At 45.2% G+C, this 21,977-nt stretch overlaps 1 protein-coding gene across 6 annotated transcripts in view; it reads left to right on the top strand.

Moving 5' to 3' along the window:
* The window catches only part of LOC118971520 (uncharacterized), a 304,795-nt gene that overhangs the window by 70,470 nt on the left and 212,348 nt on the right, over positions 1–21,977 (top strand). Inside the window, exon 3 of one of the 6 annotated variants that reach the window (XM_073240714.1) lies at positions 1,049–4,822. The exons of 4 other annotated variants lie outside the window; for them this stretch is intronic. In XM_073240714.1, the coding sequence (XP_073096815.1) occupies positions 1,049–1,814 (766 nt within the window). In that variant the 3' untranslated portion in view covers positions 1,815–4,822. Of the gene's footprint in view, positions 1–1,048; positions 4,823–18,784; positions 21,002–21,977 lie in introns of those variants that run through there. One more of the 6 variants, XR_012133133.1, reaches the window with a different exon arrangement.

Here is a 21,977-nt window from a genome sequence, read left to right as displayed (position 1 = left end):
GTAGCATTAGAGGGGGTGGTGGTGCAAGCCGGTGGTGGTGGGAATGCCCACTCTGATGAGTTGTGCCCTGTGGTAGTGGGCATTGATCCTGTGTTTCATAGAACCTGGCTCTCCATCCATGCTGTGGATTTTGTGATCTTCCCAATATCATTATCTCAGATTCCTTTCTGGTCAAAATCAACCTGGATTTGTTTCTGCTGCTTTCAGCTAAGACCTGTGAACTGGCGGCCTTCTCTTCCTCTGTGCCATGTCTCCCTTAGCTCAGTACTTGCTCACTTGCATCTTATATTACTCACTTTGGCCCTGCTGCTTGAATCTTGGGATATTAGCCCACAGAAGGGGTCTGGGAGGAGAGGATGGAAGGCTGTCCTGCCCCTGGGAGGCAGAGAGAGCCCTGCTGGGCTCCGTCAGAACGCAGGCCGGCTGATTGCTGCCAGCCGCAGGGACACACTCCTCTTCCCATCTTTGCTTCCATGACCCTGGGCCAGGCCACCATGACCCCTCACCGGGATTACAGCAGTATTTCCTGGAGTCTGCCTACTGCTGCTCTTGTTCCCCGAAACACTTTATCTCGCACAGGGAGTCGGTTTATATCAATTCTCTGTGAAACCCCAATGCCTCCCCATTCCTTCAGATTGACAGTCTTTACACAGGCTTGTGGAGAAATGCTCAGCTCTGTGGAAGGAGGGAGGGCAGCGGGCTCGGGGTGGAAGGAGGCCAGACCCCCTGCAGACCCCAGCCTCACCTGCACAGGGCCTGGGGTCAGGGGCCTGAGGTCGAGTCAGGCCTGGGCTGGTGGTGTGCTTTCAGGGGAAGAAGCGGATGGAAGGGGGCCTGGGGCGGGCCTGCCAGGGGCCTCCACCGCCCAGCCGCAGCGGGGGTGAGCCTCCCCCGCCCGGGAACCCCTCCCCACTGTCCCAGGGGCGCAGGGAGGAAGGGTGGCCGCGGGCCCTCTGCGCCAGCAGCGCGCCCTGCCTCTCGGGGAGCCTCGCCGGCCTCTGCAGCGGCCCCGTCTGCGCTCACCGGCCCGCGTTTGTGTCTCTTACAGGCCATCCCTCCCCGCCGGGCGGAAGAGCCCGGGCTGCGCGGGGCCCGGTCGGCAAGCGGGGTGGCCTGTCCTCGGCTCCCGGCGGGGCGGCTCGGAGGCGGCGCCCCTAACGGCCGCAGAGGCGCCGTGCCGCGTCCACAGCTGCGCTCGGGAGGTCGCCGGCGAGTCGGCGAAGCTGCGACCTGCATCCCGCCTGTGGAGCGGTGAGCGCGGCCTGGCCGCTGTCACCGCCCACCCCCTACCCACTGCCCGCCGCCCACCACGTGCGGCGCGGTGGCTTCCCGGGTCTTTGCTTTCAGGTTCATTCGGGATCCTTGCTGCAAACCTCGGACAAAGTTCTCGTATATCTGACCTTGAACTTCCTGAAGAAGCTCGCAGCGACCCCTGCTGGCCGTGCCCGAGCCATAGGGAGAGGTTGGGGTCCCACCTTAGGGGAAAACGTCTGGGTCTGGCACCTGACCTGACCGGGCATGGGCCGAGCTCCCTTAGGACGCCCCCGGGTCTCCACCCCGCTGCTGATATCGTGGGCACATGGAGGCCACAGGGCCACACTGGGGTCTGTGCTGGGCCCCGGGCAAGCTGGCAGGTACTCTCCACGGGGCGCACCCAGAGGTTGGATTCCTGGAGCTGGCTGGCTGGGGAGACTGTGGCAGAAGCAGAGGCCGTGGGGCCCCCAGACCCTAGCGGGGTTAGGCTGTCTTTGCTGTTCTCCACAGAGGCCTGGCCAAGGCTGGCCCTGTCCCCAAGTGGGGAATTCCTGCTCTGATTTGCGCTGGTGGACAGGTCACTGTTGGCAGGGGGACAGGGGTAGTCTTCGCCTGCAGGTTAAGGGGCTGGCACGCATTTTGCCTGTGCTGTGGCCCTTCTCCCTGCCCCATCCTCCTCAGGATGCCTGTGCCGCTCCTCTGAGCATTAGAGTGGCAGTTGAGGAAGGTAATGGCAAGCAGCTGAAACAGCTGCTTGCAGTTGGTAGGGACCCTAAACTGTACGTTGTGGGGTGGGAAGGAATGCTTCTGGTGGTAAGGTACGCTGAGGGCTGAAGGTCAGGCTGAGGGGCCCTCCTGCTGGGACCTCTCATAACCCAGGAGCAGATATGGGCCATTACCTCATGGTATTTCTGACCTGTCAGTGAGTCCTGGATCCCTCTTTCCATGTGTAAAACTCATGGACACCAGGAATTCAGTCTGCAGGGGTTTCTGCAGTCAGAGAGTGGCTCCACATAGGGCTTTAATTCCTTACATTCATTACTCACAATAATCCATGGAGCCTTCACGATTTGTTCTAAAGCGCCTCACTTGCCGGCATCGAGAATGAGAAATTGTTCAAGCAGATTTTCACATTCCATTGAGTAGAATATGGAATGTGATACATTCAGCTCAGTCCCTGCTACCACAGCTCCTTGAAGCTCTCCATCAAAAGGCAGACATCTGTTGACCAGTGAGTAGGGGATGACTTCCTATAGTTCTTCCCTGGAAGAGTTCTGGGGCAGGATAAGGGCATCAGCCACAGAAGGCATCCAACTTGTAAAAGTGAATTTGTTGCTGAAGCAATCTTGATGTTCATGTTAGCATTAAAGAACAGGTTTTTAAGTCTGTATGGACAATATGCTCTGGTGACGGTTTGCATAGCAGCCATTGTCTAGTAGGATTTGCCTTCAGCCTCTTTTTTTTCTTTCAAATATGTCCCCTCGACTAGTATCCTTCCTAATAAGGCAGAGCATACCCTCAGCTTCCATTACTTCAAATATTTCAGTATGTTGGAAGGATCCAGCCTTCATGAACGTGCTTTGCAGGAAAGTCTCTGGAAGATTCTGTTGAGTCTCCTCAATGGTCTTTACAGCTGTCGCTTCCCCAGTCAGGATGTGCCAGGCCAGCGTCACTGCAGCCGGCTTACCCTCACCAGTGGTCTTGAGGAGACTGTCGTCACTGTGAGTCTCCTCAGCAGAGATGGCTGAGAGACCCCGCAGCATGCTAGACTCACTGCTGCGCATGGAGCCTGTGTCCTCAGGCCAGCTTACATTTGGGCAAAGCTGGTGAGAAGCTTGGTCCAAATCACCTGGAAAGAAAATCAGTTCAAAGTTATCAACTGGTACTTATAAAAATCAAAATACAATGCAAGACAAAAAGGAAAACTAAAATGAGTGCCGACAAACTAAAAAGAAGAAATTAAGTAAAAGGAATAAACAAAAGCTGAGGAACAGAGAATAATGAAAAAAAAAAAATGAGAAAAAAAGGGAAAAACTAATAACAAACAAAACAGATGGAAAACCCAGAATGCCGAAGAGGAAGAGCTAACTTTAATCAGTCTTTCAGGTCCCTAAAAGCAGCTTCCTGAGCTAGAAAAACTGATGACCTAGGCCCAGCTATGGACTTATTTGGTTCTTGAAATTCCAAAACAATTGCTCCTTGTGAGGTCATAGGTACAAGGTTGGGGGTAATCCACAGTGATTGTCTCGTTTTTTGGTCTCAAGCATCCTTTACTCTTTTAAAAAAAATTATTGAGGACTTGTAAGAGCTTTTTGTTTATATGGGTTATGGTTATTAATATTCACGTTATTAGAAATTAAAACCTGTAGGATGCTTTTTCATTTCTAGTTTGAAAAGGTGTGTCACAATTGAGCTTGTGTACTCACCCAGCACCCAGATCAAGAAACCGGTCTTAAGCAGCTCCCCGGGACCCTCCCACTCCCCCTTTCCAGTCGCTTTGTCCACAGAGGTAACCTCTGTGCTGCCTTCTAACGGCACACATTACTTTTGCTTGCTTTTTAACTTTACAGAAGTATAATCATGCGGCATTCTGTGTCTGCTTCCCTTACTCGCTGTTTTTGTGAGATTCATCTACACTGTGTACTTTGCTATTCTAAATGCCTCACAGAAGCCCATTGTTCATCTGTTTTGCTGTTACTGGCCATTTGGGTAGTTCTCAGGCTTTGGATGTTAAGAATAGTATTGCTCTGAACTTGCTTGTTCGAGTCTTTGGTGAGCATTTACATGGTTTTCTGTTGGATATATACCTAGAAATGGAATTTCTGGTTTAAAGGTATGCAGATTTTTGGTTTTACATAGATACTGTCTGAACCAATTTACACACCCACCAATACTAATACTAGTATTGCCTGCCTTTTAATTTTAACCTTTCTGTGGGTGTGTAGTGGTGTGGTTTGTGGTTTTAATTTACATTTCCTTGATGCCTAATGAAATGGAACACCTTTTCTTTCACTGATTGGCCTTTTTCTGTGAAGTACCTTTTTGAGATGTTTGCATGTTTCCACTGGGTTATCTGCATTTTTCTTATCAGTTAGGTATTCTTTATATTTTGATTATGAATTCCTTCTTGAATATGGCCCTGCATATTCATGTAGGGAGGCCCTCTCCTCCCCATTTCTCTCGGTTAGCTCTCTGATGTCACCTTCTACTATTTTATCAATTGCTCAGCCCTTTCCAGAAATTGGACTTCTTTCTTGAACATGCCCTGCCAGGCACAATCTGATCTCAGTACTCTGCACTAGCTCCTACTTCTGACAGGAATGCACTTTTCCTGGTATCCACATAGCTCCCCTCCTATACCTCCTTCAAGTTTTCTGCTTCCAGGGTCACCTTAGCAAGGCCTCCCCTGTTTTCCCCATTGGTGTTTTACTAGGTGTTTAAAATACCTATCTTCTATCCCCATCATTGCTATCTTTCTTTTTTTAAATCTTTTTGTTAAGTAAATTTTTAAACATACACAAATTTAGAAATATTAATATAAAGGCCATTCCTCCCCCAGCTATCATTCAGGATCAATAATTATCAATACTTTTGCAATTTTATTTTTTTCACAAATACTTTAGTCTGCATCTTAAATACCTGTGTACTTTGCTATTCTAAATGCCTCACAGAAGCCCATTGTTCATCTGTTTTGGGACACAGGCATCATGCCATCATCAAATCTAACAAAACTAATAGTATATAATGCCGGTTCATATTCAAGTTTCCCATTTGTCTCAAAGATGTCTTATTATAGTTGATATGTTTGATTTAAGGATAAATACATTGTACATGTTGCTTTACTCTTTTTTCTATACCAATATATTTTGCTTATTTATTTGCTAATTTCCTGGCCCTCTTCCCCATTAGAATATCTACTCAATGTGAGTAGTGATTTTTGTCTGGTTTGTTCTTTGCTATATCCCAGCACCTAGAACAGTTCCTGGTATCTATAAGATAAAATGTAGAAGGAAGGAGTGAATGTAGTTGGCGACATGGATGTAATATCTGAAGGGGTATGCTGTGTCAGCATGGTCAGATTTATTACTTTCCCTCTCTAAAACTTTGCCCAGTTTTTTTGAGCCTCAATGTTCTCATCTGTAAAATGGGACTAATGATACCAACTTGCAGAGTTGTGTTGATTAGACAAAAATAAGGAGACAGTGTCTGGCAGCCAGAATTCTCTCAAAGTATTTTTGTTTTTCATTGTAACTGCTTTTGTTACAAAGGCATATCTGTCATTAGAATATGAAGGAAGTGTAGTGAAGAACTTGGCCTTGCCCCAGAATGAGGTCTGGCTTTTGTCTCTGGCTCCTGGGAGGTAGCCTCTAAACCTTTGGAGTTTTCTGAGTGATGAGAATGTCTTTTTATCCTCCTTGGTTACCCTTGATGGTGTATGCTGTAAGGTGACTACTGGTAGACCCTTGAGCTATGAGCTCTCATTCCTGCTTCTGGGGTGGGTTCAAAATGATAGTAAACACTTTTGCACAGTGTTTACCTCTTAGAAATAATATGAAACTTGGTGTCCAGAGATCTTACTTTAAATCTCATCTTCACCATTTTCTTTTTGACTTTGGAATTTGGATGCCTGGACTGCCAAATGGAATACCAATGACTGGGGGCTAAAGCAACAGAAATTAATTTTCTCACAGTTCTGGAGGCTGGAAGTCCAAGACGAGGGTGTCAGCAGGTTGGTCTGTGGCGAGGCCTCTCCTCTGGCTCACACACAGCTGCCTGCTCACTGTGTCCTCACCTGGCCTCCTTCCATGGCCCATGCAGAGAGAAGTATGTGGTGTCTCTTCCTCTTCTGAAAAAGAGCAGTCCTGTTGGGATAGGGCCCCACTGATATGACCTTTTTCAACCTAATTACCTCCATAAAGGCACTATCCCCAAATATAGTCACATGGAGGATTAGGACTTCAACATACGAATTTTGAGATATATAATTTTGAACATTACAGAAATGTTGCTTAATTTTAGTTTTCTCATGTAAAAGTTCTAATGCTAGGTACAAAATCTTAATGCTATTTTACAGGAAACATTTGCTCTGAAGATCAAACAGGGAGATATATGTAGTAGACCCTTTGTACTTGATTTTTAACTGTGTGTCAATTTATTTTTTCAGCCCCTGCTATACAATTGACTATTGAGAGGAGATACTGAAGGAAATGTAGAATTTATATGAGATTACATATGTGCTTACAAATTGATTTTCAGCATTTGTGAACTACACTAAGGAATTTTTGGAAAAGGTAAACATTTGCCTCCTGGATTTATATGCATTCTTTTCACAATAAACACAAATTTTCAGTAAACTACTTTTAGTCATGACTGGTGGGATTGGATAGTACCAGAAAGCGATTTATGTCAAAGAACTTTGAAATCGATAGTGTAACCCAAATGTGTAACGTTATTCTTTTGAATTATATTTATATACTGCATCTCACTCCACAAGGCTTCAAAGTAGTTTCCCCAAATCCCCCAAACTGCATTTTGTTGTTTGACTTTTCTGTGGCTTATTGACATCAGTCATGAGTCATGGAGCTAGAATTTGAGATGGTTGTCCTTTGTGTGTGTCTTGCCAATGGGTTTCAGCCCCCAGAAAGTTCAGTATGGATTCAGTGAGACCAAGGAATGACAATGGAACATTCTTGAAGTAAAAGGGTTTATTGCTAGCGTGTTTTTCCAGCAATAGGCTGAGCACTAGAATTACGTCTGCATCCAACAGTCTGCAGGTCTGTAATCCTCCTCCTTCTCTGCCTTTGCCCAGAGCACTGGACAGAGCTCTTTATATAGCGACTTGGTCAATAATGGCTTATTGCCTGTGGGTGGGGAAGCAGTAGCCTAGCAGCAGGCCAGTTACATCATTGAGTAGTTTAGGGTCAGGTGAGGATCCTGGCCATAGAAACTTCCATTTTCCCCACAGTGTGACTGTGAGAATGGCCAGTTAAAAGAACTTTTAGGTTGCAGTTGGCCTGACACCCTGTGCAAAGCTGACACCTGTCGTAACCTAGACTATGTACATAACCAATGTCTTACTGTGTGCAAACAACATTTGCCACACAATCTAGGTAATTTTCTCTATGTGAAAAACAAGGCAGCATCTGGTGGTACAAAAATCCTAATGATATTTCACAGAGAACATTAGGTGTGTATTCTACCATGAGCCAGTGTCCATGCCTTCTAGCCCAAGGCCACCAGGAACATGTCAACAGTTGTGTCAGTGCGTTCATTCTTGCAGCAGAGGAGAAAGCACATCATTAAGGACCTGAGGGGCTTCTCAGTAAGGGGGTATTAGAAAGAACCTGTTCTAGGATTTGGTGTGTTTTAGGTAATTTTGTGGCAAGTTAGGGAAGCAGGAGTTCACTTTGGATTGAATGCCATGAAGCAGGGGTTAATTCTATTACAAAAAAAAAAAAACAGGAGAGGGGCCAGTAGGGATGGCAGGGGTAGTGGGCTGACTGGAAGAAGGTGAACACAATTTATGAAGCAAAGAATGTATTTTGCCCATTTGGGGGGTGGAATGGGCAAGCAGTAGGCCATTTATCTGGGGTGGATGGTATATGGAGTTAGTTGTGGGTAAAAAGGGGCAAGCAATAGGTTGGGGCCAGCTTATAGAAGGCCTTGAATGTAGGAAATGGGGAGCCATTGAAGTCACTTGAAAAGGGCACCAAAAATCACAAAAAATATTGACGGACTCACAGCTCATACTGTTGTTTCTACTAAGGTAGTGGCTTTCACACTATTCTGACCATAAGTTAACAGTGAGGAATACATTTTACACTGTAGCCCGGTATATATGCACACTTGTGGGGAACACGCATGTACATACACCCCTGAGACTTCAGTTTGACAAAATAAGATTTAGCCTTACTATGTGTGCTGCACTCTATTTTCCACGCCATTCTACTACCCTCTACCTCTCTCTGCTCTACCTCATTCTGTTCTGTTCAATGCTGGTTTTTACCCACCAAATTGATTTTAGTTCCTACTAAAAAATGGCTTGAGGTTTGAAAATACTGCTCTAAGCAGATGAGTCACTGTGGTGAGGGGCAACAGGAGCAGGAGGGCTGTTAATAAATAGGTAACAGCAGTAGTTCATTTACAAAAGAATTCACTGATTCATCCCTTGAACAAACATTTATTAAGCACCTACTACATACCAGGCATGAAGATACAAAGATACCCAGACCTGGTAGTGCCCTTGGAAGAGGTCTTGGTCCGTGGGAGAGACAAATAGCCACTTCACTCTTGTAAGTCTTCAATAGATATTTGAGAAAATATCATAGGATGGTTTAACTATTTGAGGAAAATGGGGGAGGATTTATAGAGAAAAGGGTGTTTGAGGTGATTCTTGAAGGCTGAGTTTGCCAAGGGCAGCGGACTGGTGGAGTGCCTCCTCAAGTATAGGATAATGTGACAAAAGGAGCACAAAGGTTGCCAGATTTAGTAAATAAAAACAGAGTGTACCCAGTTAAACTTGGATTTCAGATAAACAATGAATGGTTTTTGGCATAAGTATGTCCCATCCATCTGGGAGAGGCAAGATGTTCTATGTGGCTGGCACATAGGTGGGCATGGGAAAATGGGGGATGTATGTCTGGGGTGCATTGGGATTGTGTCGTGAAGGGTTATGACAGAATAAGAATCTCCCCTGTGGCTCATGCTCACACTGAAGGCTAATTTGAGGATAATTTTAGAATGCTTGAAAAGAAACTAAAGAAGTACACGCAGAAAAATATGTAACCCTTGGGTTTTTAGCTTATTAACAATAAAGGTAGAATCCTAGTGTGTAGGTGGAATGGTTATTTATTATTAATGATTATTAATTGCATGTGAGTAATTCCTTCTCATGTATCCTGCTGATTTTGTTTCTAAGATGCCTTTGTCCCTGTGTTTAGTGCAGAAGAGGAAATGAACACGTTATTTTTCATGTATACTGATTTCTAACTCTAACCTGAAGCTACATTTAGGTTAACAGAAATGGGATGAATAACGTTTTATTTCTTTGTGTGATCAACCAAGTACATCTTTGCTTTGTTTAAGCAATCTTTCAGATGTAATAGATACAGGTTGCCTAGCCTTTATCCTACTTCCCCTATCCCTGGCCCCTGTTTGTGGGAACTGCTTGCCATCCTCATCCACTCTCACAATCTCATAGGGTGGCCCCTGGCTGGCCAGGGGGACACCTGACCCAAGTCATACCGGGCAGAGTTCAGTCTCTCTTCTTGTAAATGTACTTCTGACTTGCCGCAGGAGCTCACAATAGCCACTTTTCACTGCCATTTGGACTGGAAAATCAGAGGAAGCCAGTCTGGAAGGCAGGAGGTGGCTTGGGCAGTGGTTCAGTGGAGGAAGGATAGAAAATGTGAGCACTTGTGTTAATGCAAAAACATACTGGAGAGAGATCAAGAGAGAACGAAGAATCAAGAGACACAGAAAGCCAGTGAGGAACACAGGGAGGGAGGGAGAAAGAAAGGGGTTTGGTTGCATTCCTATCTTAGGGTTTTGTGAGATACCTTTTACCTTCTGGTGTCCTTACGCTTAAGTAGACTACAGTGGATTCTGTTACTTGAAACAAGGGTGCTAATTAATAAATCAGACCACCAAAGTTATATTGAAAACCACTCTGATTATCACAGTTTAGTGGGGATTGAGAAGGGTCTTTACTCACCAGGTGGAAGTTGACTGTGAAACTCCCTCATGGCAAACAGGAAGGAGCATGGCTTTCATGAAACTGTCTGTGTGTATTTCTGCACATAACAAAACCACCCAGGCACACAGTTTCTTTTTTTCCTGGAGCTAGTTCTGGATTTGTCTTAAGAAAAGCCCATGTGCTTAATTTGGAGCCAGTTTGTTTCGGTCGGTTGGGGAGTTGTCTTGTGGTACTTTGAACACTAAACAAATCAGTTTTTCCCAAGGTGTGTTCTATGTTCTGTTACACTAGTAGTTAGCCACGGGAAGAAAGTGGGGAGGGCAGTTCCGTGGTCAGGTCATGTCTGGGTTAGGTAAACCACTTTGAATGGCTTTGCAGAGCCTCTACGATGCTAAAATGCACTGTGGATTTCTGAAAGGGAGAGAGCTGATGTAGCATTTCCTAAACGCTATCGGCCACAGAGTGGAGTATTGCACCAGACTAGTGTCTCTCAGGACGCACTGTGGGATAGGACAGCTGAGCAGGTTGGGTGGGCGGCCGTCTCTCCCGTGTAGAGGAGGTGAAGCCTCCTGTCCAGTGCCTCTGGCACAATAGCTTTGCTCTCCAGATGACAAGAAAATGAGCTGACTGCCAGTGATTCTCCAATACGGACTATATTTCTAAGAGAAAAACAGATTATTTATGAAAGCATCACCTGGGAGAAAGAGAAATCTTGGCTCAGTGTCTGCCTAGAGGAGGGGGCCCACAGACAAGAGCTCCATGGAGAAAATTCATGTGGTCTGTAAACTTGGGTGGGAAGGAAACTAACCTCTTTCTTTTCATCAACCTCTGGCTGATATTTAGCATTTCCTTCAGGTTCCAGTAGTATGAGCAGAGCTGCGACTGTCAGCAACAGCCATCAGAGAGACAGTCACATTACATTACATTGCTGTTACTGCAGGCTTCTCAAAATATCATTTATCCTTCCAGCTGCTTTAGAATTATGGTAATTATTGGGCCTGCTATTAGAGATCTTGTTATTTAATGCATTCATAAAGAAGAAAATTTGACCCAAATGTTTTTGATAACAACTCCACGCCAAGCACATTGCCTGGCCTAGGGAAGAGCATAATGAATACTGGCTGATGTTACCACCAGCTCCATCACCATTGCCAGACTTTGTTCTCTATCTCACTTCAATCCCAACTTCAGAAGGCAAAGCAGGCATGTAATAAACACTGGTAATATAAGATTCAACAACCTGCCTTGTTGCTTCTTTTGCATATGATTACATACCAGAAAAATTCAGGATTTACAAGAGCCATTAACTGAGTAGTTAATGCTCCTCTGTCACAATGGTTTCCATATGTGGTAATGGTTACGTGTGGGGAGTCAATGCAAACCTTCACCTAGTTCCTTGGGGAGCAGGTGGCCTGGCCAAGGACCAGAGCACCCACATCAGGTCTGGCTGGGGCTTTGGAGGAATGAGTGCAGGAACGTTGTCATGGCATGTGGGGTAGGGAGCAGAAACCCCGTGAATACTCCGTGGAGCTCCTGGAAGTATCTACCCCCTGGAGAAAGGCTGGGCTAGGGCAGAGCTGGATTCTGCTATTGGGGTGGAAATGGAGCTAGAGAAAAAGGGTTTGGTTTCTCTTAGGGTGACCCTTGTTTTGACTCAGGCTGGAATGACCTGGGAAACACTGATTTTATTAGGGCTATAAAGCCAGTTGCATTTACTGAAAGCTGTCAGTGAGGGAGCTCATTGAAAAACAATAAGCTGTTCACTTTAAAAAGCCAATGAAAATAACTTTTAAAACTTGTTGCAATTTAGTGAAACTGATCAATTAGAAGAATTTACTTTGCCTAGGTATGGAAAATAAAATTGAAATACAAAATAAATCTCCAGGGTTAGAACCCAATAAGGGCGTCCTAGCCTTTCTTCTATTCCCAACACGATCTTGTGGTCATATGGCCGAAGCTGTACCTGCAGTGAGAAGGCAGCTTCCGTCTGCCGCCTCCTCCTCTGCTCCCAGGACAAGCTCAGAGAGAGGATGTGTGGTGTTTCAGGGCCAGAGCTCCACTCTGTCCAAGGGCCTTCCTAGTTCCTTGAGACAAGGTACTGCTCCAAGGAGCTCCCTGGAAGGGTGAGGCTCTGTGGCACCCCCCTCTCTTCCCTCTATCTCGCTCATCTCAGACCTATTAGGAGGTTTCCAGTATCTGGGAGCATTTCAGCATCTCTATGCAGGCCTCCATTGACCTAGTAGCTGCTCCCTTCCTAGAGCAGCTGGGACTCTTGGAGATCAGGAAATCTTGCTGTGTTGCCTTTGATTGTAGGGAAATGTTACCCTTTTCAATCAAGCACTGTGGTTACTGAGCTACCATGTATGAAACACTGTGCTAGGCAGAGTGGGGAAATCTGCAGGGATCCAGCACACCACCTCTACCCTTAGGAGTATTTTGGAAGAGAACATTGGAGAGAGGGAAAAAGAGAGTGAGAGAGGGCAAATACTGGAAGGATGTCATGTGAGGCTAAAAGCCTGGGCTCTGAAGTCAGAATTATATTCAAATCTCAACTGCTGTGGGAGACTTTGGGGAAATATGTTAACTTCCTTAAGCTTCAGTTTTCTTATCTATAAAATGGAAAATCATAACTACACTTGCCTTTGCCTCAGATTCAAAACCACCTTGAGGCTGTGCAGGCCCCAGGCAAACATTCTTGTGGGACCCCTGGCAAAATAAGCAATTTGAATCTCCCCAAACAGCATGCTGGCACCATTCTCATGGCCCACTTTCACACCAGCCTGCAAAAGAAATATTGCTCTGGGCAGTGGGAAGGATTTGCTCACCAGGCAGCCCTTCTGGAATCAGGATCTGGCCAGCAGCCCTGGGAAGACCCCGCAGGTTCAAGAGCTCCTTGGCTCCTCGTTGACCCTACCCTTTGCATTCTGTCAGGTCCCAGGGGCTGGTGGGGGTGCCTAGAAAAGTGTGAGGAAGATTCTTCAGAAAAGCTCAGGTCCCCTGAGGTGTGGACAGGAATGTGAGCCCTTCACCTGCCTGTCTTGGCTCCTAGGTTGTGAAATGGTGGAGACAATTTATGAAAAGCATCTCAACAACATGGCTATTAGCACATAATAATCTCGCAAAAATAATGCTATTATGCCAGTAACAATAGTTGCTGCGGGTGGACAGCAATTCCTGGAGGGATTTGCTAGAAGGAAAAGGTTCCGGGAGCCAAAGGCCACTGGGGTAGGGGAGCTGAGAGAAGGTGCCACTGGGCAGACGAACTGGGAGATGGAAATTTCATCAGGAAATCACCAGTGACCAGCCTTAGAACAATGGAAGGCAATGTGAAAGAGGGGTGACTTGAGGTCTGCAGAGGAAGGAGAGCAGGAGGTCTTTCCTGTGGCTGGTGCCAGGGGAGGTCAGAGCCTGGAGAGAGTGGAGGCCCAGAGGCCGGGAAGTTCAAGGGCTGTTCAGGGACCAGCACTGGGTAAACCCTACCCCACTCGCAGTTGGAGCAGAGGTTTGGAGCAAACTAAGATTCCAGAGAGCAGTCTTAAGAGGCTTTGTGGAGGGAGAAAAGAGCATAGACGGCAAAGACGAGGCAACCCTTGAGGTTAATCACGGCAGCCAGAGGGAAGCCACGTGGAGGGTGGTACTGGGGTGTGGGGGTGATTTGAGGGGATATCTCCCCAAAGCAGGGCTCACATTCCCCCAGCCCAGCTGCAGTGTGTACTCCCCTAATCCCGACTGCTTTGAGGCTCCTCGGGCCCCTGGTGGGGGGCGTTGCTTGCTTGAGTAAACAGCGGTGTGTGAGCGCTGGTGAATCCTGAAAAGGATTAATGCCGCAAGGTAAATAAATATTTAGGAAACACACAAACTGAAACAAGACCTTTTAATCTGCAGCCCCAAATAGGCAGACTGTTCTGTCTAAGGAATTAAGCAGCTGCGGTGAGGAGCAGTCGCGCGCACAGGCCACTGCGCACCTTAGGCGGAGGGTAACACAGTCGCGGGGTTACTGCAGTCCGTTAGCAGGGGCTCCCCGCTGCTGCACACTCCAGGCCCCCGGCCCCTTCCTGGGCCAACATCCAGACCCTTTCCGTCTTGTACACCCAGAATGCCACCGCCACTTCCCTAGCTTGTCGGCCGCGGCAAGCCGAGAAGGATGGGGCCGAGAAAAGGTCATTCACTGGCTTTTGAAGTGGTGGGTGGGGAGACCTTTGCAAGGGCAGCTTGGCAGACACCAGCGAGTGGAAGGCGCCACACGGCGGTCCCACTAGGGGGCGTGCTTGGCCGTCTCACCGGCGCCTCGGAGCCGCCGGTGGAGGCCCGCCCATTGGCCTAACGCCCGCGCGCGGACCTCCGCACCTTCTTCAAAAGTGAGAGCCTTAAACAGAAAGACCATTTTTTCTGTGGTGTTTCTTATTTGATAAAGAATATACAGAAAATGTGAAGAAGTGCAGAAAACCACAAAGAAAAAAATGTGCATGTCTCTGAACTCTGGAATTCCTCCGTTAGCATCTTAATGTGTAATGAGTTGATTAAAAAAAAAATTAAAGCAACAGCTGGCATCAGAATTCCTCTTCGGGGTGAAATTCTTAGTTCTTCTCTTTTGAGAAAAATAAACTGATACATTTTCTAGTGCCAACCTAGAACATCTTGTCTCTTGGTACAGGACGGAGTGGGGCTGGGTGCGCTCCTGCTAAAGGGATTCAGAGGTGGGGGAAGTTGGATGAACCAGGGAAGGAAGGCGTTTGTTGCACTGTGTGAATGGATGTCTTTGGGCTGCTGTGAAGAACGGGTGTTAATTTCATGTCTAGGGTAAAACAAGGGGCATAACATGGTGTCTGGAGGCTGCGGAATGGAAACTGGTTAGGTTGTGGACCGCCCCAGGCTGTGGCAGGATGACAGCAGGTGAGTCAACTATAGAAACGTGGGGAAGGGCACAGCCAGCTGGGTTATAAGTGCCTTGCTAGAAATTGATCATTGGGATCATATTTGCAGTGTTGATACCTAACAGCTTTTCTGATTGTAATGCATTTGCCTGACAGTAAGCTTTTGGCTGTCCAGGCATCTTCTTCAAAAACATCCGTGTCTAGTAAACACATTCTACTACAGTAAACAGCTACACAACAGCTACACAAAGAGCCAAGTGCCTTGTCCTCCCGCCCCCACTCCCACCCCATCAAGTCCCCTTTTAAAAAGCTCTAGTAGATCTTCATAACATTAATTGCTTGCTTTTCCTTAACGGTTGCTTTAAATGACAAATCTTATGTTTTAAATTCACCAATAAAGAGCAAACCCTCAAAACAGGCACCTCACCCTTGATCACAATAAAGGCAGAGCTGCAGGTGCATGGTCTTCCCCTCTCTCTACACCTGAGATCCAGCTGTGTGGCCCCCTGTGTGCTGTGTACCTACCAGGGTATGTAAGTAATAAGCCTTAATTTTTCAAAGTTTCCTGAGTTATTGCTGTGAGTGTCTTGAAATCATAATAATCATAAGGACGAGTCCAGCCAAAACACTTGATCCTGAAGGGGAAATGTCTGTGGGGCTTACCACAAGTGGTACAGGCCCAGGTAAGGGCCCCCAGGCATTTCTACCTCACAGCATTACTACTGATAGTTTGAGATGACTGAAAACAATATTGCTATATATATATATATATATATATATATATATATATATATATATATATACAGTTTTTATCCTCATAATTTTTCCTTATATTCTTGAACATTTTTCATGTTCATTAGAAAAATATATGTGTATGTGTGTATATATTGACACACATGTATATATACACACAACATATACACAAAGGTGCGTAAAGATATATGTGAAACTTAAAATATTTAAAAACTGCAACATACCATCATTTAGATGAAATTCCAATCCTTCAGTTTGGATATTGAGGGTGTTTCTACAGCAGTGATTTAAAGGTCTGACCTCCCAATCTGATTTTTGAGTTCCTGGGACTTAGCATTCACTTTCAAAATACCTGCCCAGGCTCTGGGCTTCCTGCTCTGAAAGAACCCATGAGGATGCCCAGGCACAGAGGTAGCCCTTGTCACCTAGCCCTGAGCTATTTTAGTTGTGGGTTCCCACCTCCTCCATTACACTGGGAGCTCCTCAATCTCGGAACACACATGATCTCATGTTTCACCTTTGCAGCACGGCATCAAACTTACTGTACATGTTCAGTATGTGTTTTTAATAAACATGAGATTCTGAGTCAATGGCAGGGTCTCCATCAGGCCTCCAGTATGGTGAAGCAGCCTTCTAAGTGGAAAGGTTACTCTGCTCCCCACACTGTTTAGACGGGCCCTGAGGGTCCGTGATTCCTGCATTCAGGTAACTGGACTTGTGTAGGTTCTTTCATGTCTGAGGTCCCATGGGTTGTCCCAAGGGTATTCTGTATTGCCCATTGTTCTGTGCTGAAGCTGAAAGTGAGGGTGGGGAGCAGTGTGGGTGATGAGGGATGGATGGGAAAGGCTGAGGTTTTCTGTTGGCATGACTTGAAATGCTATTATTATTTTGACTTTGCTAGGTAGACACTTTAATGATCGTATAACAATGCTGAAAGAACTGAACACCGCTCAAGGAAAACATGAGGACGAAAGCCTGTGTCTTGCTATTTTGAATTTGAATGGTTGAAAGGATACCCAGGCACACAATTTCACCCACATTTTGTAGACTTCATTGTTTCTACACTTCTGATACCCGAAGGACTGAGCTGTTAACTGAAAAATAGGCTTCTTTTTATTGGCAGCTAAGAAGAGAACCAACGCATCCTTTGTTTGGAAATAAATGTCTCCTTTGCTTTTTTTTCTTTGCAGCTTCTGTTTAGAAAAGGTGAGCCCTGGAGCCTGTGTTAAGCGGTTTCTTTTCAGTGACAAGTAGAATAAATGGAGTGGCTACTAGGCAGCATGATTCCTTTTTCTTTTTCTAGACCACTTGCTGAAGATAGTGCAATATATACAGTAAACTCAGAGAAAAAGGAAACTACAGGCGTTTTTCAGATAATTTATTCAACTGACATTGGCCTTTTTCAAACTTTTTTTCCCTCTCTTTTAAACTTTTGTTCTTTTAACAGAATATTTCAGCGAGTTAAGATACTTAAGACCAAATCAACTGTATGGCTATTATATTCCACAAAATAAAACTGGAAACTGACCTTGAGAACAAAAAAATAAATGAGGCCTTTAGCCAAAACACATGCTTTTCAGAGTGCATGGAATCTTGGAATCCAGAATCTCAGAATCTTAAAACACTACACAGCCCATGGATGTGACATAGCTAACCCCTGGGGAATCTACACTACTTCTTTTAGGGACCATGGAAGACATCCTTAATTGATCACAGTATGTTTTCTACTGTGCAGAGACATGGCCTGAGACTTCTCAGCAAACCATTCTGGTCCTTCTCTACCATTCATGGGAGCTGGTATTCAAAATGAAAGCTCTTTGCCTAGATGTGGCTTAGACATAATACCCACTCTATGGAGGAAGTTTCTTTATAATGCCTTGGATAGTTGATTCAGTGCTTCCCGTAACTGCTTCCATCTTACCTCTGTGATTCCTAACAATTATATATACCAGTGAAGTTCAGCCAAATGGAATGCTCTCTGGTTCCGAAATGGAGCCTTCATTGTTCTTGTATTTCTGAGTGAATTGTTGGAAATCTCCCGCTTTGCTACCATGCTCATAACATTGTAAAGTCCTTCAATGAGCATCCAAATGCTGCCTGTGCAGCAGTCTTCTAACCATTCATGCCACACAGAATTTAATGTGATCATCTCTTCATTTAAATCCTCATAGTACTCTGCACCTTATAATAAACCCTGGCAGGTGTTTTGAGTCCAAAACTTCTTTTTTCTTTAAGCTGCTTTAAAATTTTCTCTTGGCCAACATTTTGGGTTACAGAACATCTGGATGAAGTGTAAAAGACTCAGCCAGTCTTTCCAATGTTTGCCCTGCCCTGTGTCAAAGTAGTCTACAATGTTTTCCATTTCCTAGGTTTAATTGATTGGAATTTGATGTTTTCTCTCCAGTGTGAACTCACTTATTCTTGTTTGCATTGCCCCAGTCAAATCTGTATCTGAGGAACTATTTTAGAGGCTCTTCTAAGTGGAACATACTCTTGTACAAAGGTAGATAACTATATCTTTCTCAGAGCATAACAGATCTATAGACAGTTACAGGCTCACTGACCGGATGATCATGAATTTCACAGTGGAAACTCAGTGATGTCTCTATAACATTATTATTCATAATAAAAGTGAGAGGAAGGCAAATCTTTCCTAAGGGTGGCACACTAAAGTCTTTCCTAAGAGTAGTAAGTAGGATATGGTAAACTAAAAAAATCTAACTTCATTGTATGGCAGTCTCAGCCTTGGAAGTCTCGTGTCCAAATGCTGACTTACATTATCAAGAAGTTTACACATTTGTAGAAGGGTGATGTGAAAAACATTCTGAAGAATAACCCACAGCTCTTCTTACTTAAAAAAAAACCCTAATGAATCTGTATGTCATGTAAACGTAGACTTCCTTAAATCGATATATGCCTGATTATTCTTATTATGGCAAACCACAACCCCTTCCATTTCTCCATTTCTCGCTGGGATTTAATGTAGATCTCTCCCTCTTAAAGCTGTCAGCTTCCTCTTTTTCTGTCCTCAGTGGAACTGATTCACAGCTAACTACCATTGTTCACAGAATACTGTTTCATTGCTTGGAAATTTCTAATCCCCTTCTTTTCTTCCATCTGAAATAATCCTTATTCTTTTAACATTTCCTCAGAAGATCTGTTTAATCCCTCTTTTATTGCTCTCCTATGGATCTTCTCTGAGTTCGCCAGATTTTGTTCAATTCTGAATTGAAAAGAGTAGTTTAAAAGGCTGCTTCTCATTGTTCCTGGGCAGGTCATTTCATGAGATACTGATGTGGGGCTGGCAGGTGACATTGTGCCAGAAAGCACTTTGTGGCCTCTAAAGTAGCACCCAAATGGAAGAGATGATTATTGCTTGATTGCTCACCTTGAGCAGAGTTACTCATTTTTGGAAGTCAGGTTTAAATATTTCTTCATTGGTTCAGTCACTCATTCATTTATTCAACAATAATCTTCTTAGCACATGCTAAGTGCTAGACAAGTATTGGAAGTTACAGGAAATCTGTCTCAACAGTCTTTTGTGCTAAATACCTACGTGACAGCTTCATTTGCTATTTCAGTTTTTCATCTCTAGTGAGTAGTGTGAACAAATTCTCAGGGATTGGGTCAGAGTGACTGTGGAAGACAGGTCCCTCTGTCTTAATCAAAAGTACATTTCCTCTTCCTTCAGCCATCCAGTACCAGAGTCCTGGGACTCAGCCTGGGCCCCCTTGGCTCTCCCACAGAAGGACAAGTGTGGCATCCCCTGGGCATTATTCCCTCAGACGGAGGCCAGTATTTGTGTCTCTTTGTGCAAATCTTGTTGTTTCAGTCTCCAGTTTTTTCCCCATCATTTTTCTCAGCTGGTTCAAAGAGTTTTCATTTCAGTAGGACATTTATGTTAATTTCATGACTAGTTTAAGCAGAAATTTTACTGATTTATTAAAAAAATCGGTATCGGGCACTTCTGGAATGCCTGCTATGTTCCACACCATGCTCATCAATGTCCGCTCTCACAGAGGGCCCACAGCCTAAGAGGTAGAGGTAGGGATGTATGAAAACAAGACTGCAAAGCGTGGTGACCAGGGATTTACCAGGGGTTTACCAGGCATAGGGAAAATCTTGAATTGAATTTCAAAAGATCAGAAGATACCAGCTTCCTGTTCTGGCCGTGACAGAGTAACAGATATAACATATATCCTCTTATCATAAAAAATGTAAAACTGTAAAAATAATATGCGTCAACTTTTTACAACCACAGGGATTGATTCCTAAGAATAAGGAAAGGCATGAGGTGAGCTTTACATTTCCCTCAGCTTTTTGCCTGGGGGCGCCTTCCAAACTACAGCACAAGGGAAGGGATCCATGCCACATGCTGGCCTCGGGGGGTGGGGCAAATCGAAAGCCATGTCTGGTGTAGTGGATGACTGGAATTGGCTGGGCAGGGCTCCCGAAAGGAGGAAACTGCTTGGAAAAGTACTTCCAGAGATTGGTGTGGGTCTCTTCCATCTTGGGACAGATTTTAATCTGTGCATGTGCAAGGTGAGACTCCTCAGAACTGAGAAAGGAGGGTAAGAGCTACTAGGCGCCTGTGTGCTGCCTGGCGGTTCCAGAGGGTGCTTGGCTTGGGGAGATAACAGACTTTTGAAAAGCTAGAGGGGAGGCCTTGCCAAACGTTCTGGGCATTTAACTGGGAACCCAGAAATGCCATGAACCTTAAGAACGGGGCTGCTCTTGCCATAGACAAAGGCTGTTTTAGATACTTCTTTGCAAAGCCTAACATAAGTCTCACTAGGGTAAAGCTGATCAGCCAGTAAATACACTGCTGCCACACTAAAACCCAAGCCCCTTTGAAGAGGAAAACAAAATGCAGACACTCAGTATTATAGCATCCACAACTATAGCTCATGATAAAAAGAAAGTGGATGTAAATAGCCTCAGGAGAATAGATTATAGAGAAATGTAGTAAAGTATTAGAAAATGATGTGTTTTGAGTCTTCTCGGAGTTGGGTTGAGTTTTGAAGGATAAATAGTTACCAAGGAGAAGAATTATAGGGGAGAGGTGTTCCCATGAAGGGTCAGGCTCTGCCATTTGACACTCTTGACACGGGGTCAGGCTTTGCCGGCCACGAGTTTCTTCACCTTCCGGATGGGTTTGGCGATACCTACCTTTCTAACCTGGGAAGAAGTGCAGTGAAGATAAAATAAAACCAAACACCAAACACCTCCACCACAATCCAAAACCCTGCTTGAAAGAGTGTAACGTGCCTTCAACCGTGGTCCTTACCTCAAACCCCGCACCTTGCATGGTGCCTTCGCGGAGCCTGTTGGGTTTGTGCCGGAGGGCTGGCAGCTGCCACTCAGCTCTCCAGAGGCCACGGAGGGAGTCAGGGGCACGCTTTGGCATCTCCTTGTTGGTGGTTAGGTGAGTATTGATCTAAACCTATATTCATTCTGCTACTTTCTTCTTTTAAGTGCCAATCAAGGGGGTGGGGGAGGAGGGGAGGAGGAAGGTAGTCAAAGGGTACAAACCTCCAGTCCTGGGACAGGCAAGTTCCACGGATGTCATGTGCAACATGATGACTGTAGACAGCACTGCTGCCCGGTACAGGTGCAAGTCGTTAAGAGAGGAAATCCTAAGTGTTCTCATCACAAGGAAAATCCAGTCTCTGCTTTTTCTTTTCGTTGTATCTATCTGAGATGGCGGATGCTAACTAAACTTACTGGAGTAATCATTTTGCAATATATGTAAATCAAACCATTACGATCTACATCTTAAACGTGTACAGTGAGGTATGTTAATTATATCTTAATAAAATTGGGGAAAAAAGTACAAGCCAGATAACTATTTGGTGTTTTTTGAGGGGCAATGTCAGGGTCTGTTCCCCTCTCCCCAACTACTTATTTTTCTATCATTCCACAATGCCTGACATTCCAACACAATGGATTCAAATGATTCTTTAGGATGAAAATGGCTTTTGGGGGGCAGTGGAGAGGGGAGGGGGACACCCATAATTCACATCTCAGCCAGAGAAATGATTTAGTGCTTCAGATTCCTGGAAATGATGAGGTGGAGACATTGGGCTCTGAGGAGAAGGCCTGGGTCCAAAGTCTTTCTGCAAATTATTCAGCCTGTTTCTCTGTTTCCATATACATGCCAGGAGGATAATACTCTCTGGTAGCTGCCTTTAGGATGTGAAGCACAGCCAACCATATGTCAGGAGCACAGTGCAGTGCCTGCCAGATAGTAACACATTAGCTATTTTTGTTATTTCTAGTTAAGGCCAAGTGGGAACAGAGGGATAGCTTCGTGGCTGGAGCTAGGAGTGGGGAGAGGGAAAAACTGAGATAGGACTAAATATAAACATCATCTGTTACCATTTTTATCACGTGCTGGGCAT

This window comes from Manis javanica, chromosome 7, assembly GCF_040802235.1.
Source record: "Manis javanica isolate MJ-LG chromosome 7, MJ_LKY, whole genome shotgun sequence".
Taxonomy (NCBI): Eukaryota; Metazoa; Chordata; class Mammalia; order Pholidota; family Manidae; genus Manis; species Manis javanica.
The sequence above is the reverse complement of the archived record's forward strand: the minus strand, read 5'-3'. Positions and strand labels throughout refer to the sequence as shown.